Source organism: Apium graveolens, chromosome 10 (genome assembly GCF_009905375.1).
Source record: "Apium graveolens cultivar Ventura chromosome 10, ASM990537v1, whole genome shotgun sequence".
Classification (NCBI taxonomy): domain Eukaryota; kingdom Viridiplantae; phylum Streptophyta; class Magnoliopsida; order Apiales; family Apiaceae; genus Apium; species Apium graveolens.
This window is the reverse complement of record NC_133656.1, coordinates 109,398,670-109,413,667: the sequence shown is the minus strand read 5'-3', so window position 1 is coordinate 109,413,667 and position 14,998 is coordinate 109,398,670. Positions and strand designations below refer to the sequence as shown.

The 14,998-nt window shown below is 35.8% G+C and overlaps 1 protein-coding gene across 1 annotated transcript; it reads left to right on the top strand.

The window, feature by feature from the left end:
* Nucleotides 1–6,306: 6,306 nt before the first annotated feature.
* On the top strand, nucleotides 6,307–10,861 carry LOC141690851 (actin-related protein 2/3 complex subunit 2A-like; the record flags this gene model as incomplete). The annotated part of the gene is made up of 6 exons (XM_074495609.1): nucleotides 6,307–6,511; nucleotides 6,616–6,785; nucleotides 7,236–7,313; nucleotides 8,579–8,635; nucleotides 8,829–8,884; nucleotides 10,648–10,861. Coding segments are annotated over 6 exons (780 nt in total), but the record flags the coding sequence as incomplete, so codon positions are not given.
* Between the last annotated feature and the right edge of the window lie 4,137 nt (nucleotides 10,862–14,998).

The following is a 14,998-nucleotide window of genomic DNA, read 5'->3' as shown; positions in this document are numbered from 1 at the left end:
CATAGAAAAAGAGATTGGACTTGCCATTCGAGTCTCTTGGATTATCAGAGCTTAAAAATTCTCAGGAGTGTCTCAAACCATCTATTGAGGAAGCTCCCACACTTGAACTAAAACCACTACCTGATCACTTGAGGTATGCATTTTTAGGTGATACATCTACTTTTCCTATTATTATCGTATCTGACCTTTCAGGTAGTGATGAAGACAAGCTCTTGAGAACTCTGAGAGAGTTTAAATCAGCAATCAGATGGACAATAATAGATATTAAAGGAATCATCTCTTCTTATTGCATGCATAAAATTCTGCTTGAGGAAGTAAACCTATCGTTGAACATCAGAGAAGACTCAATCCTATCAAGAAGGAGGTGGTGAAGAAAGAAATTCTTAAATGGCTGGATGCAGGGATTATTTATCCTATTTTAACCAGTTCATGGGTGAGCCCGATGCAATATGTGCCCAAGAAAGGAGGTATTACAGTTGTGGCTAATGAGAAGAATGAGCTCATCCCTACTCGGACAGTCACGGGATGGAGAGTATGCATGGATTATCGGAAGCTGAATAAAGCCACCAGGAAGGATCACTTCCCTCTTCCATTCATTGATCAAATGCTTGACAGGTTGGCTGGCCATGAGTATTATTGTCTTCTAGATGGGTATTCAGGTTATAATCAGATTTGCATTGCCCCAGAAGATCAAGAGAAGACCACTTTTACTTGTCCTTTTGGTACTTTCGCTTTCCGTCGAGTTTCTTTCGGACTTTATACTGCACCTGCTACTTTTCAGAGATGCTTGCTGACCATATTCTCAGACATGATTGGTACTAATGTGGAGGTGTTCATGGATGACTTATCTGTGTTCGGGACTTCTTAATGAGTGTTTGCATAATCTTGGCTTGGTGTTGAAAAGATGCGTTGCGACCAATCTGGTGCTCACTGGAAAAAATGTCACTTCATGGTTTAACAGGGTATCATTCTTGGGCACAAGGTATCAAGCAAAGGTCTTGAAGTGGATAAGGCCAAGGTGGGGGTTATTGAAAATCTTCCTCCACCAATCTCAGTTAAAGGATCCCGTAGTTTTCTTGGTCATGCGGGTTTTTATCGGCGATTCATCAAAGACTTCTCCAAAATCTCTAAACCCTTGTGCAATTTGTTGGAGAAGGATATTCCCTTCAAATTTGATGAATAATGTTTGGCTTCTTTCTAGATTTTGAAAAAGAGTTTGACTACAACACCTATTATTACTGCACCTGATTGGAATGATCCCTTTGAGATGATGTGTGATGCTAGTGATTTTGCAGTTAGAGCTGTTCTTGGCCAGAGAAAGAAGAACATTTTTCATGTGGTGTACTATGATAGTAAAACCATTAATGGTGCCCAGCTGAATTACACTACTACAGAGAAGGAGCTTTTGGCAATTGTCTACGGTTTTGAAAAAATTCGATCTTATTTTCTTGGGACAAAATGACGGTTTACACTGAACATACTGCTATTGGATATCTAGTCTCGAAGAAAGATTCAAAACCTCGATTAATTCGATGGATTCTCTTGTTACAAGAATTCGAGCTGGAAATCAAAGACAGGAAAGGTACAGAAAATCAGGTAGCGGATCATCATGCTTGAAATATTAAGGCAAAGCTTTACTGGATAATACGTTGATCAATGAATCTTTTCCAGATGAGCAACTTTTTGGGGTCCAAGAAGAAGAATCATGGTTTGCAGATACTGTGAACTATCTTGTGAGTAATGTTATTCCCCCAGAACTCTCTTATGCTCAAAGGAAGAAGTTTCTACATGAGGTGAAGTGGTATCAATGGGATGATCCGTTCTTGTTTAAATAGGGGGCATATCAGATTATCAAGAGGTGCATTCTGTATAGTGAGACGAAGGGTATCTTGCGAGACTGTCATTCTACTGTGTATGGTGGCCATTATAGTGGAGAGAAGACAGCTGCCCGTATCCTTCAAACGGGATTTTTCTGGCCTAGTTTCTTTAAAGATGCTCATCAGTTCGTGTTGAGATGTGATCGCTTCCAATGAGTTGGAAATATTTCCAAGAGAGACGAGATGCCTCTCAATGTGCTTCTCGAAGTTGAGATTTTCGATGTTTTGGGAATCGACTTCATGGGGCCATTTGTCTCATCATGCAATAATCAATATATTCTTTTTGTGGTGGATTATGTGTCTAAATGGGTTGAGGTTAAAGCTTTGCCAACCAACGATGCAAAGGTGGTAATCAATTTTCTTCATAAGCAGATATTCACACGTTTCGGTACTCCAAGGGTCATAATCAGTGATGAGGGATCGTATTTCTGCAATCATAAATTTACTGTATTAATGGAAAGATATCATGTGAATCATCGTGTGGCCACAACTTACCATCCTCAAACTAATGGGCAAGCTGAAGTCTTTAATTGAGAGATCAAGTGAATCTTAGAGAAGGTTGTCAGTCCATCAAGGAAAGATTGGTCTTTGAAGATAGATGAAGTTGTTTGGGCCTACAGAACAACATTCAAGACTCCTCTAAGCATGTCTCTTTTCCAGTTGGTATATGATAAGGCGTGTCATTTGCCTGCGAAGCTAGAACATAAAGCATATTGGGCTTTGAATAAGCTGAATCTTGATATGGAAGCTGCTGGAGAAAAGAGAATGCTCTAACTTAATGAACTCGATGAATTTTGTCTACAGGCTTATGAAAATAACAAGTTATACAATGAGAAGGTCAAGAGATGGCATGATATGAGGTTAGTGCACAACACATTTATGCCTAGTCAACAAGTTCTATTGTTCAACTCTCGTCTCTGACTTTTTCCAAGAGAGCTTAAGTCACGGTGGTTTTGTCCGTTCATTGTCAAAACTGTGTTTCCATATGGAGCTGTGAAATTTTTTTATAAGCATCGGGACCAAGCGTTCAAAGTATATGGTCAGAGGTTGAAGCATTATTATGGGGATACGGCGAACCGTGAAGTGGTGAGCGCCGTTCTTGTGATAACTTGATTTTGAAGTTTCACGTCAAGCTAAAGATGTAAAACAAGCGCTTTTTGGGAGGCAACCCATGCATTTTTTGTATTATTGCTGAAGAAAAGAAAATAAAAAATGAAAAAAATCAAAAACCGAAATTTTTTTCAGAAGTGCGGCGCGCCCGCGCGAGGTTTCTGGAAAAGGAAAAAAAGAGTGAAAAAAACAGAAATCAGATTAACCCAAGCCCAAACCCGAATTCTACCCAAATACTAACCCTATTTCTATACCCTAAACAACTCCCCACCCCTCCTATCTCTATCATATATATATATACATCTACATACATATAAACATATCTCCTTTACCCACAAACCCTAGCCTCTCCTACATACAATACTGACACCTAAATCGCTATCACTTGTGATTATGTCACCCAAAAGAGCACGAACCACGGGGATTAGTAGCACCCATCCCACGTCTACCGAGGATTCTAGTGTGGGTGACACAGAGAACAGATTTACTTCACCGGAGGAGCAGGCGGAGTTCACTAGGTTGATGTCTAAGTCGATTGATAAGGAGATGGGACTTTTACCCACGGCTAAGGATGGGAAGCTGTTGGAGATGATTATTGAGAAGGGTTGGCAGACTTTTTGTGAGACACCCGTTACGGTTCTAATGAGCATTGTGCAGGAATTTTACACAAATGTTAAGGAGGACAAGAATGGGTATTCTGTTGTTTTGTGGTTTGACTGTTGATTATCATCCGGCTGCTATTCGTAGGGTTATAAATTAACCCGCGAGGCCTAGGACTGTTGATGATTGGGTACAAAAGACTATGGAGGATTTGGACTTGGATTATATTTTGGCAGAGTTTTGTGTTCCAGGCACGAAGTGGAAGTATAAAGGAGGCACCCCTGAGCCGCTTACTTTTCCTTCTTCTTGTATGAACATGTATGATAGGGCTTAGAACTTGTTTGTGTGTGCTAATATCATGCCATCTTCACATTCACACGAGGTTACTGTGGATCGGGCTATTCTTCTGTGGGGGATTTTGAATGAAGAATATGTTGATCTCGACTATGTGATTAATCGGAGTATGTTGCATTTTCTGTGAGTGGGAACCACGGGGGAAATACCTCATGTCTCTATTATTATGAAGTTGTGTACTTCGGTTGGTGTTAGGTGGCCCGAGCATGAGTAGTTTCAGATGTCGAGTGCTCCCATTGATAGCTCGACGATTTCGGTGATGCAGGAGTGGTATGGCGGTAAAGCCCATGAGAAGGAATTGTGTTATACATATGATCATCTACCGGGTGGCCAACCAGCTGACCAGACGTATGCAGGGGGTTCTTCTCAGGCATAGCAGGTAGCTGCTAGATCTTCTCATGCAGCCGCTAGATCTTCTCGTGCACAGCAGACAGGGGATAGGACTAGACTTGGAGATGCTCAGTACAGGAGATTGACTTGGAGAATGGATGCCATGCATGACATTCACAGCCGTTTTGCTCAGGATTTGACACAGGCTTTGAGTACTGCTTTTAGAACCACTAGTGTCGAGGTCGATTGGCCTGTATTTGGAGCGAGCACTATTTACCCGCCACCTGATTCTCCACCCGAGGAGGGTGGTCCCACCAACGACTAGGTATGCCTTGTATCCTTATTATTACCTTAAATGAGGACATTGAATATTTGAAGTTTGGGGGTGATAATGAAAGGATTAGTTGTGTGTCATGTTCATATAGATTCATATTGCATGTTTAGTTATAGTTCGTTCATTATTTTTGCATGATTGTTCATATAGGTCATATTTGTTTGCATATTTGTTCATGTTATTATGTGAGTCCATGTAGTTGCATTTGCATGCATATAACATGATCCCGTAGGATGAGCTGTTTCTGATTGGTAAGTTGGTGTTGATTTGAGTGTAGTGATGTCGAATATAGGGATGATTAAGTCCTAATGAATTGATTTGCATGCCCAGAAACAAAGTTTTTTCACAAGTCTTATAGGTTGCTTTTGAAATAGATTATGATCATACTTGTTTGTTTGTTGGAATTTAATCACTTGGTTATGTTTAGAATTTTTGCTATTCTCGTAATGACGTAGGAACACTAGTACAAAAAGAACTTTCTGCAACGTAGTTTTAGCGTCGGTTCTTTAAAGAACCGATGCCTAAAGGTATTTCCTGCATCGGTTGCAATATTGACCGACGCAAATAGGTATATGTGCACGACATTTGGTTTCGGTTATTAATTTAACCGACGCTAAAAGTGTTAATAGCGTCGGTTCTGTAAGTAACCGTCGCTTAAAAGTATTTATTGCGTCGCCGTTTACAACCGACACTAAAAAGTATGCTTTGTGCTACGGGCTTCTAGTTGGCCGACGCTATAAATTTCTGCTTTATGCTACGGGCTTTAATTTAACCGACGCTAAAAGTATTAGAGTAAATAATTAATTGAACCAGGAATGTCACGACACTGAAGGTGTTCTTTTAAATTTTTTATTTTTGTATAATTATTTTTTAATCACATATTTATCTATTTATCATATGTATCTCACAATCTTTTTTAATTTGAGTTATGATGTATTTGCTAAAGTTAAAAGACTTCAAAAAATAATATTTTTTTTTATTTTTTTATATCGAAAGTTTAAATAAAATAAAAGTAATAATATTTCTATGTTGTTGATATTCACACAATATTGAATTTTGTTTACTCTGTTTCAAAAATAAATGTCCACTTTTATGAAAAAATTTGTTTCAAATTAGTTGGCTACTTCAACTTTTCAATTAATTTTCAAACACTAATCTCTAGTTTTATTTTCCAAAATCTATTCCATGTCACACATCTTCAATTTATATTATTTATATTTTTAATATCAACTTTGTTTCATAAAATATATTTTTTTAATACAATTTTTTTGATTGGGTATTTAATATAATTAAAATATATTATTATTAAAATCAAACCATCAATTTTTTACCTTATAAATCTATATGGCGGCTTTTATTAATTTAAAAATTATTAAATTAAAAAAACATACTCATTACATCATGTGGTTTACAATCCATCCTATAGTTAGTAGTTCATCCCCAAATTAGTTTCTCTCCACGGTGCCTTACATCTACATCTTCTCTGTGATAGTTCCCGATTGAAGAGCTTGAAACTTCCGCACTCCCTCTCAGGTCTCTCTCTCCCGCACTCTCCCTCTCTCTCGTACTCTCCCTCTCTGGCACTCCCCTATATATACGTATATACACGCTCATATTACTTTTTTGTTCATTTTCACAGCCTATTTACCTAATTGAATTCGTATCTTCTCCTGTGTTAGCCCTGCTTCACTGTAATCGGTAATCTCCTCCCTCTCTCCCGGTCTGACCCTATCGGTATCATTTCCAACACCGCCTGCAGAAACTGAGTTTGACAAGGGGCTTCCTTGTGGTGCCACGGAAGCTGTAAAAGAAGCTTATGGTGACGTGGTTAAATCTTTTGTTCCTCCAAATGAGGGCTTTAATCTCACACTTGAACTAAATTTGTCAAACCTTCCTCAAGATAAAGGTTCAAGTAGTTCCTTTACGATCTTGTTGTGGTTGTACTTGTGACCTTTAGTCTATAATCAAACTCAAACATGTTTTTTTTCATTTCTTGTTTAATTTAAGTAGAAAAGAGATATGATATCTTAGTAAAGATTGCAGCTGTGAAGGATTTGGTACTAGGTGCTCCGTTAAGAATGATTCTAGAGCGTCTTGCCTCCAGGACTCTTGATCTGGACAAAGATAAGCTCATTGCACTTGTTCATCGGCCAAAAGAGTGCTTTTTCCTAATTCCCCGGGTGATTTTCTTGCTCTAATATAGTACTCTTGTCCAGTGACATCAATTGTCAATGCACGATATGTGCCTAATAAATGTCTGTTGTTTTTTGCATGACTAATGCAGGTCTTTGTTGTGTTGTCTAATATTTTCAATCTTCTCCATCTCCAGCCTGCTCATAATTCTAGTGATTTATAATATTCGACATAAGACTACTGTTTATTCTATTCTTTATTTTTGCATTTTTGGTGTTATTTTCAAATGGAGAAGAATGTTGCTGTATTTTGATGTTTTCAGACTTTTGTTAACGTTTACTATACATTTTCTTTGATGTTAAAGGCTGTAAGCAACTGCAGTTCATGTAATTCAAATTACCAGTCCCTGAATCTTTTATTTCTACATTGCTTCATACAGTGTCTGAGGAAGTACTTATATTAACAATTAACTAAGATCTTGCAGTTGAATTTGACAGGAAGAGAAGGTTACTGTGATTTATCCTATGAAATTCGAAGATTCGATAGATACAGTGCTTGCGACATCTTTCCTACAGGTACTGGAACTATAAATAAGAATCCAATCACATAGCATATGTTAATCACATAACATTTCACCTATCCCTTTTTGCAAACCTTCAGTAAAAACATCAAAATATTTGATTTACTGTCACTGTTTTTTACAGTATTCCAAGTGACCTGTCAAGGATGCAGGTCTACCATTTAGTTTGTTATCTTATCTTGAGTCTCTGTTATGAATTTCAGGCCACAGTCTTAGGTTGGGCTTACCTAGTCATATTGTTGTAGTCTGGGGAACTAGTCTGTGTAATCAAACTGATTTCGCTATCCTCCTCTGTCACATTGTACTATTGTTAGGAATATTAGTACTTTTTGCTAAACCCTATCACCAGATATACTTTCAAGTTTTTAAGGACTTCATAAGTATCAATCAATGAGCTTGGAATACTTTCTTGTACATGGTCTTCTACTCCTCCTGCTGAACTGGACAATACTACCGCTGAATCATTGTCTGTAAATGCGGGATTTTTTTACCTTTGGTAATACCCTAATTTTGGGGGTCTTGGTCTTTTTAACTCTTTACTGGTTTTTGTATTGTACCTTGACTGCTGCAGTTATTCTCCCACGACATGTAGAAGGCAAAAAACTAGATAGAACTGTTTGGATTTTATCGACATTTCATGCTTAAGTCAGCTATCATGTTAAGGTTAGGTTTCTCTGCTCTTACATTAGTGTTGTAAGCTTAATTAATTTATTCAACAAAATTTCTACATATGCAATCATAAGAATTCTACTATTGCGGTCTTGAAGGAAAAGAAGTGCTTAGATGATGGTGGGTGGTTCGATGTTATAAACTAAGTGGAAATTTAGGAGAATCAGACCAAGACTAGAGAAACATGATGAAATACCTGGAAAGCTGTACTTCTTTCTATTTAGACAATAAGGTGTTACAGACCGCATTACATTTAAATGGGTAAATGCCTTGCTAATTTTGCTTTCAATCATATTTCTTGCACTCATAGGTATTGAAGTGCCTTCTGGATGTGTTGACTACCATAAATGGGAATATAAGTGTATCACTTTGATCTACTGCAAAATGTAGAGAGCTTCATGTGTACGAAATAGCAACTTAACCACCGTTTATTCTAGTTACTAAAGAGCGATTGTTCATACATAAAATATTTCAGTATTTGTATTTTCGTATAGTCATATCACAGATGGTAGATGTGTTTTTGTTTTAATTTTAAAAATGTACAAATCCAGACTTCAGTTTATGGTAATCATATAATGGTCTTCCAAACAGGGTGCTGAAGGTTTTATGCATACAAGGATGAGACATCGTGTGGACCGTTTGATTCAGGTTATGCTTTGATTTTTCTTTTTTGGTTTAGTGCAGATCTTAAATTGCTTTTTATAACATTGGTATCCCTCTATATTCTATTGATGTTCCTGACACTATGCATATCTTCGTCTTTTACATCTTAAACTCCTCCTTTTCCTAGTTTATCTGTATCCACATCATTTTGAAATGACACTTTTATGTTTTGCCTTAGGCCCTGGATCGTGCGAAACCAGAATCAGAACAATCAGAAGAATGTGCAGAAAACAGGTCCTTTAAGGGAATGGTATGCAACACAAAAAATGACTCTTTACTTTTTTTAACACATTACTTAAAGAGAAATTGACCTAATAATGGTTTTTTATATGCCGTAATTTTTAGAGCTTCAAGAACATAGACCCTAATTTTCACAGCTTTAAGAACATAGACTGAATCATGAAAACTTGGAACTGCTTGCTCCTGGTGAAGACCTCAAGACAAGTTATATTCCAGCTGGAGGATCAAAGAAGAAGAACTTGGATCGCCTCTATGGAGTAGTGATCATCAACCTTCATTTTTTTATATATTACTTTTGTTTCCTTCGCAAACTTAATTGATTATAGGTTAATTTGATTCCTAGCTAAATTGATTCCTAGTTAATTTGATTAATCAGTTATATTTGTGGGAATGCTGGTATTTGTAAAAAAGCAGGTTCAGGATATCAATAAAAACGAAAAGAATAATTATTTTTTTACACTACTTTAGGCGTCAGTTTTATTGAACAAGTGACACCTATAACATACACATATATCGTCGGCTTTTTCAATGACCGACGCCTTTAACATAAACATATAGCGTCGACAATTTTAACAACCGACGCCTTTAATATTAACATTCAGCGTCAGTTTTTTGATAAACCGACGCATTTAATTATAACTTCCAGCGTCGGCACTTTATGGGACCGACGCAATTGTCCAAGCAAGAGCGTCGGTTAATGGCAATTTTGAGTCGGTCATCTAACCGACACTAAAAACTTTTAGTGTCGACTAATTACCCGACATAAAAAGAATATACCTTTAGCGTCCCCTGCATATACCATGCTGAAAAACCGATGCTAAAGGCCTATTTTGACCGGGGCTAAAAGTCATTTTGTACTAGTGGAACACTAAATTTTTAAACTAGGGAAAAATATGAATATCATTGCTAGTTGTGAATAAAATTAGACGTCAAATGACTAGTAGCTCGCTCATATTTTTATGAGTAGTCTATAGTTGAATGAGATGGAGTGAAACACACTCATTCAGAATCATTGGAAAACAAAGCAAGAAAAGAAAAAGAAAAGAAAAAAATTGTGTTAGTATATGCAGAATTGACCAAGGGTGATCTCTTTAATACTCGAGCAACTAAGTTCTAGGGGACTTTGTGCGTAGTGACCTAAGGCTTGTATAGTCTGGGATCCTCTAACCTAACGCTCGCTATATGGATATTATTGTATAGGTCTTTTGGGACCTCATTCATTACACGGTCAAATAAGCATTTGTGTTTGATGTGTTTCAGTATTATAGCATCATCCTTGTATAACTCTAGTAAAATTGAGGTGTTATGAGTCATTATGTGTTTAACGTCTATTCTATTTATAAATTTGTGATTGTGTTGATGAAGGATATGATATGGTTATTGATCTCGTGTTGAGAGTATATCTGATAAGCATCTCACACATGCACGTTTTTAGTTTGTATGTTGGTTTATGGGATTTAGTTCAACTCTGTTTAAATTCATTGCATTCTTAGAGAAATTGCTTATTGATTTGGTTATGGTTATTACGAGGTGATCGTTGCATTGTCATTTAGTTGCATTTTCACGTAGTTGCATTCATGCAGTAGTTTTGTTATTAGTGTTGAGTCTGTTTATACTTAAGCACAAGCATCGATTTAAGTTTGGGGGTATGATAAGTGGATTTTATATCTACCTGGAACGCTTCATATTGGCTTAAGTTAGTGTTTTGGACTCAAGTATTTGGTGTTTTTGATGTGTTTTGTGTTGAGTCGTTGCAGGGCACTAGTCAGAGGTGGAAATGAGCTTTTAAATGATTATATGTTGATAAGAAATCAGGGAAGGAGTCGTGGAAGTTTGTACGAAGGATGGAGCACAAAAAGAAGAAAGTTGCAGAAATTCTACAAAAAGCAGGCACGCTCGCGCCCAAAGGAGCACGTCTACGCCCCATGTGTCAGACACATAATGCGCCATCCAAATTCTGCAGAATCCTGATTTGATTATAATTTGATTATTACGAGAGTCCAGGTCAACCAGGGCTATATATATAAAGAAAAGACGACATTTTTAAGAACAAGGAAGTCAAGGAGAATATAGAGAAGACCTAAAGCACGCAAGACGTCTAAGGAGAAGAAGATTTAGTTTTCACTTTTGTATTCTTCGATTTAGGCGATACTTTTGGATGCTTGTTTTTGATTTGTTCTAAACCCTAGTACTTTTATATTATCTCATAGTATTCTGAACTTAGTTATTATCATGTTTTTATTAGAACCCATGGCGACAATGTGTTCGATCATGAACTAATCGTTGTCATGGGGTTCTAGCGGATTTATATATGGATTTCAGTAGTTGATTGTTCTCAAATCATTAGTGTGTTGTGATTTATGATTTCCTAGTATGCTTGTACTTATTCTTTTTAGATTTTTAGCTAACATCTAAGTCGTTTGTTAATCTTTATTTACGCGAAAGTGGATATATTTGTTTAGAACTTGCCATGTTAGTATAGGTGTATGTTGTCATGCATGATTCATAGTGTAATTTTAACCATCTTAAGCTGCCCTATGTAATCTCAATTGATAACTTGCTCATTAAACCGTTAAAATTCAAATCTTATAGACATATAGGGTCTAAGCATAATTGGTGTCTGCTCAACTTCTATCTTATTTGTGGATGTTTATTAGTAGGGTACACGTATATCGAAAGATAGCGTATACTAATTTTGTGTTATCTGATTAGTTGTCATCACCATCACATGCTAAGATTAAAGGCATAAACTCTGAATGAAGTATTTAATGAAGTTAGAATCCCATGTTTTATCTCATATAAGTAAATCAGTTTTTTTCTCTTAGTTAATGCATGCTAGTATAATCACTTTAATTAGTTAATCAACTCAAAATTGATACTTGTCTTAGCAATGAATATAACCATATATTGTTGCATAAGTGCATATTCTGTTTAAACCAGTCTCTATGGGAATGAACTTAACTTAATCCTATACTACTTATGATTGCATACGCTTGCATGGATTTGTGCGAACAATGGTCCAGATGATGGATGAATAGGATCACATATATCATCTTGAATTCTTTCTAAGAAATTTAGAGACTCGGCTTGAAGTTTAATTGGAGATGGTCGAACTATTAGTTTTTCCAAAAAACATGTTGAACAAGGAAGTTCATCACATGGTATGACCTTTTGATTCTTAAGGGGATTTCTTGTAGAATTTTCAATAATACGATGCATCATGGATACTCCTGGATGACCAAGTACTTCATGTCAAAGGGTGATTGATTTTGGGTCTATGACTTGGGAGTGGTTCGATAGCATATATTCTGAGAAGATTGATTGTAATTTTTCTAATTTCTTCTTATGGCCTGAGATAGTTGAGGTGAAAAGGAGATTTTTTTTCATTTTCACTAGTGATTTCTACGTGTAAACCGTTAATGTAGCGACTGGGAATTTTGCGATGTAATTAAATGAATAAAGTATAGTTTTGTGCTATAATTATGGTTTATGTGGATTTATGTGAATAAATAAAAGGTTAAATGATATTGTGGTTTTCTTGTCATTGTTGTATAATAGTAACTGGGACCGTAAAGTAACTCGTTCCAGTTTGATGAGTCAGCTAAGGGATTAAGCTGTGTCATCGGGCCGCCAAGTTGAACATAACCCGTATTAAAAGGGATTAAAGTGCTTAAGAGTGCGAATGTGAAATGTATTTGATGAACTTATGTATTTGCATGTTATTTGATGTGTGCATGTCTAAATTTGAGATCAGTATAATTTTAAATGTTTTTAAAAGAATTTATAAGGGTTTTATTGGTCTTTAAACATTTTTATAAAATTATAGAAATGTGATCAAGGTGTGAGATTAGTTTTATTGTCTTTAAAATAGACCAAGGGACTTTTTAAAAATAAAAGTTAGATTTATGTTGATGTTTTAAAATGATTTTATGGAATGTATTCTTATTATTTGGGATTTAATTGTAAAATCCATAACAAATAATCTATTCGCTCAAAATTTTATTTTAAAATATGGGAGAAGAGATAATTTCATGTTATTTATTTTAAAAATAGGATTTATGACATTTTCTGATTTTATAAAGATGTTTAATATTTTACAAAAGAGAGATTTATTGATTTTAGAATAAAAGAGAGAAAAGAAAATAAGTTTCTAGAATGAGAGGGCAAATGACCATTTTGCCCCTCCACTCTCCTATTTATACTCCTTCCTTCCTCCCCACTCTCTTCTTCCTCTTGGCTCACTCTTTCTTTATTTCTCTTTTCTTTTCTCCCTCTCTCGCAAATTCTCTCTCTCTCTCTCTCTCTCTCTCTCTCTCTCTCTCTCTCTCTCTCGCCCGAATGCTCTCTTCCCCCCCTCTCTCTTGCATGCAACCTCAAGAAATAGTTGGATTCCAAAGATCTTACCATCAATCAACATCTTTTTCAATCCTCTACACTATACACGTTTTCATGTAAGTGTTTGATCAAATCTACAAAACCCTCTTTTAGAATTTATAAGAAAATACAATTTCTTGATGTGGATTCAAAGGAGCACATAGCATACTAGTTTTCTTATGGATTTAAGGTCTAAAATTCGAAGGGAGATCCTTGCATGGACACCTTCGAATTCGACCACCACCAGCCTTGACCAATGGGAGCCGGTGGTTTTGTAAAAATGTGATTTTCAAAGTGATTTAGTGTAAATATGATGTGATGTAGAGTGCATGTTAATTGTTTGATGCTTATTTGAGTACTTGGTCTAAAATCAAGTTTTTTATGCTTAAAAGTTTGGGTATAAGGATTATTGGAAGTTGATTATGTGATTAGATGGACAAAACTGATGCATGTCTCTAAAACCTTTATGCATGTTATTAAAAATAATTGTATGTTGATTTTTCAAAGTTTTATTCGATTATAATATATATTGGTTCAAATTTTTGAAAAAAAATGTGTAAGGAGATGATTAATAATGGTGGTTGATGCTTGAGAAGTCTTATATCATTTGATTAAAGATTGGGTAGAAGCTAGGGACTTGTTGTATGTTAAAATTTTGGGATTTGGTCAAATTAGGGGACCTTTTTGGTTCGAATTTTTATAAAAAATGATGGATGGTTTTAAGGATAGTTGGAATTATACAAGTTTTTGGATCATGCATGTGGTTTGTATGGTCTTAAGAAGTCGAATTATATGTTAAGTGCTAAATGGTTATGTGATTTATGAGATGTACCAAGTGAGAATTGCATGCAAAGTGATTGAATTTTAATTGCATAGAATTGAGATTCACACTTCGTGATAAGAATTAAAGTATTAAAGAGTGATTTTGTAAATTCAATATCATGGTTGTTGATAACTTGATTAAATGATTCTAGACTAGTGTTACATGCATGTGCTTGATCATGGATTTTTCTAAAATTCTAGAGTCTAATCTACTAAGAGTAATGCAAATTGGTGTTTGGCTTAAGGTTGAGCAATTGATAGTAGAAATCCTTAATGCATGTTGATTTTATTTGGTTGATCATGTTGTGCTGGTTCGAATTTTGACAAAAAGAAAAAGGAATAAGTTTTTTGGTGTTAAGTGGTTATATGCTAAGTATGGTTTGCTTGCATAAGTGATAAGTGCATAATGTAGAGTCGGTCGCAAGGATTCATAGTCACTACTATAAAGAGTATATAGGCATTTCGTATTATGTGATATGTGTTATGCATGTGTATATAAGATAAGTGTTTATCGTGTTGGGGTAGAAGTGAGACATTCTGAGAAACGTCCAAAATTGATCAAGTCCCTAATTAGGGTTTTGTTTTGTATTGTAGATTCAGATAGCAGAGGCATTCAATCTAGTAAAGGGAAGGAAATCTAGGTGGCAGTAGCTCTGGTTCCATTAAACAAGAAAGCTTTTTGAGGCAAATACATCTGCCTTCTATTATGAATTGATTACAGAAAGATTATTTTTGATTTCATGATAGAGTAAATGATTCTTGTGAACTTGTTATTGATTCTTATGGAAACCCTGTTATTGTCCCTTGCGATAAATCTATTATCAATCCTTGTAATGAACCCTAATAGTAACCCCTTTGTTTCAAGTATGTATACCCTATCCTTACATTTTGTTAACTTATGATTCTTTGACC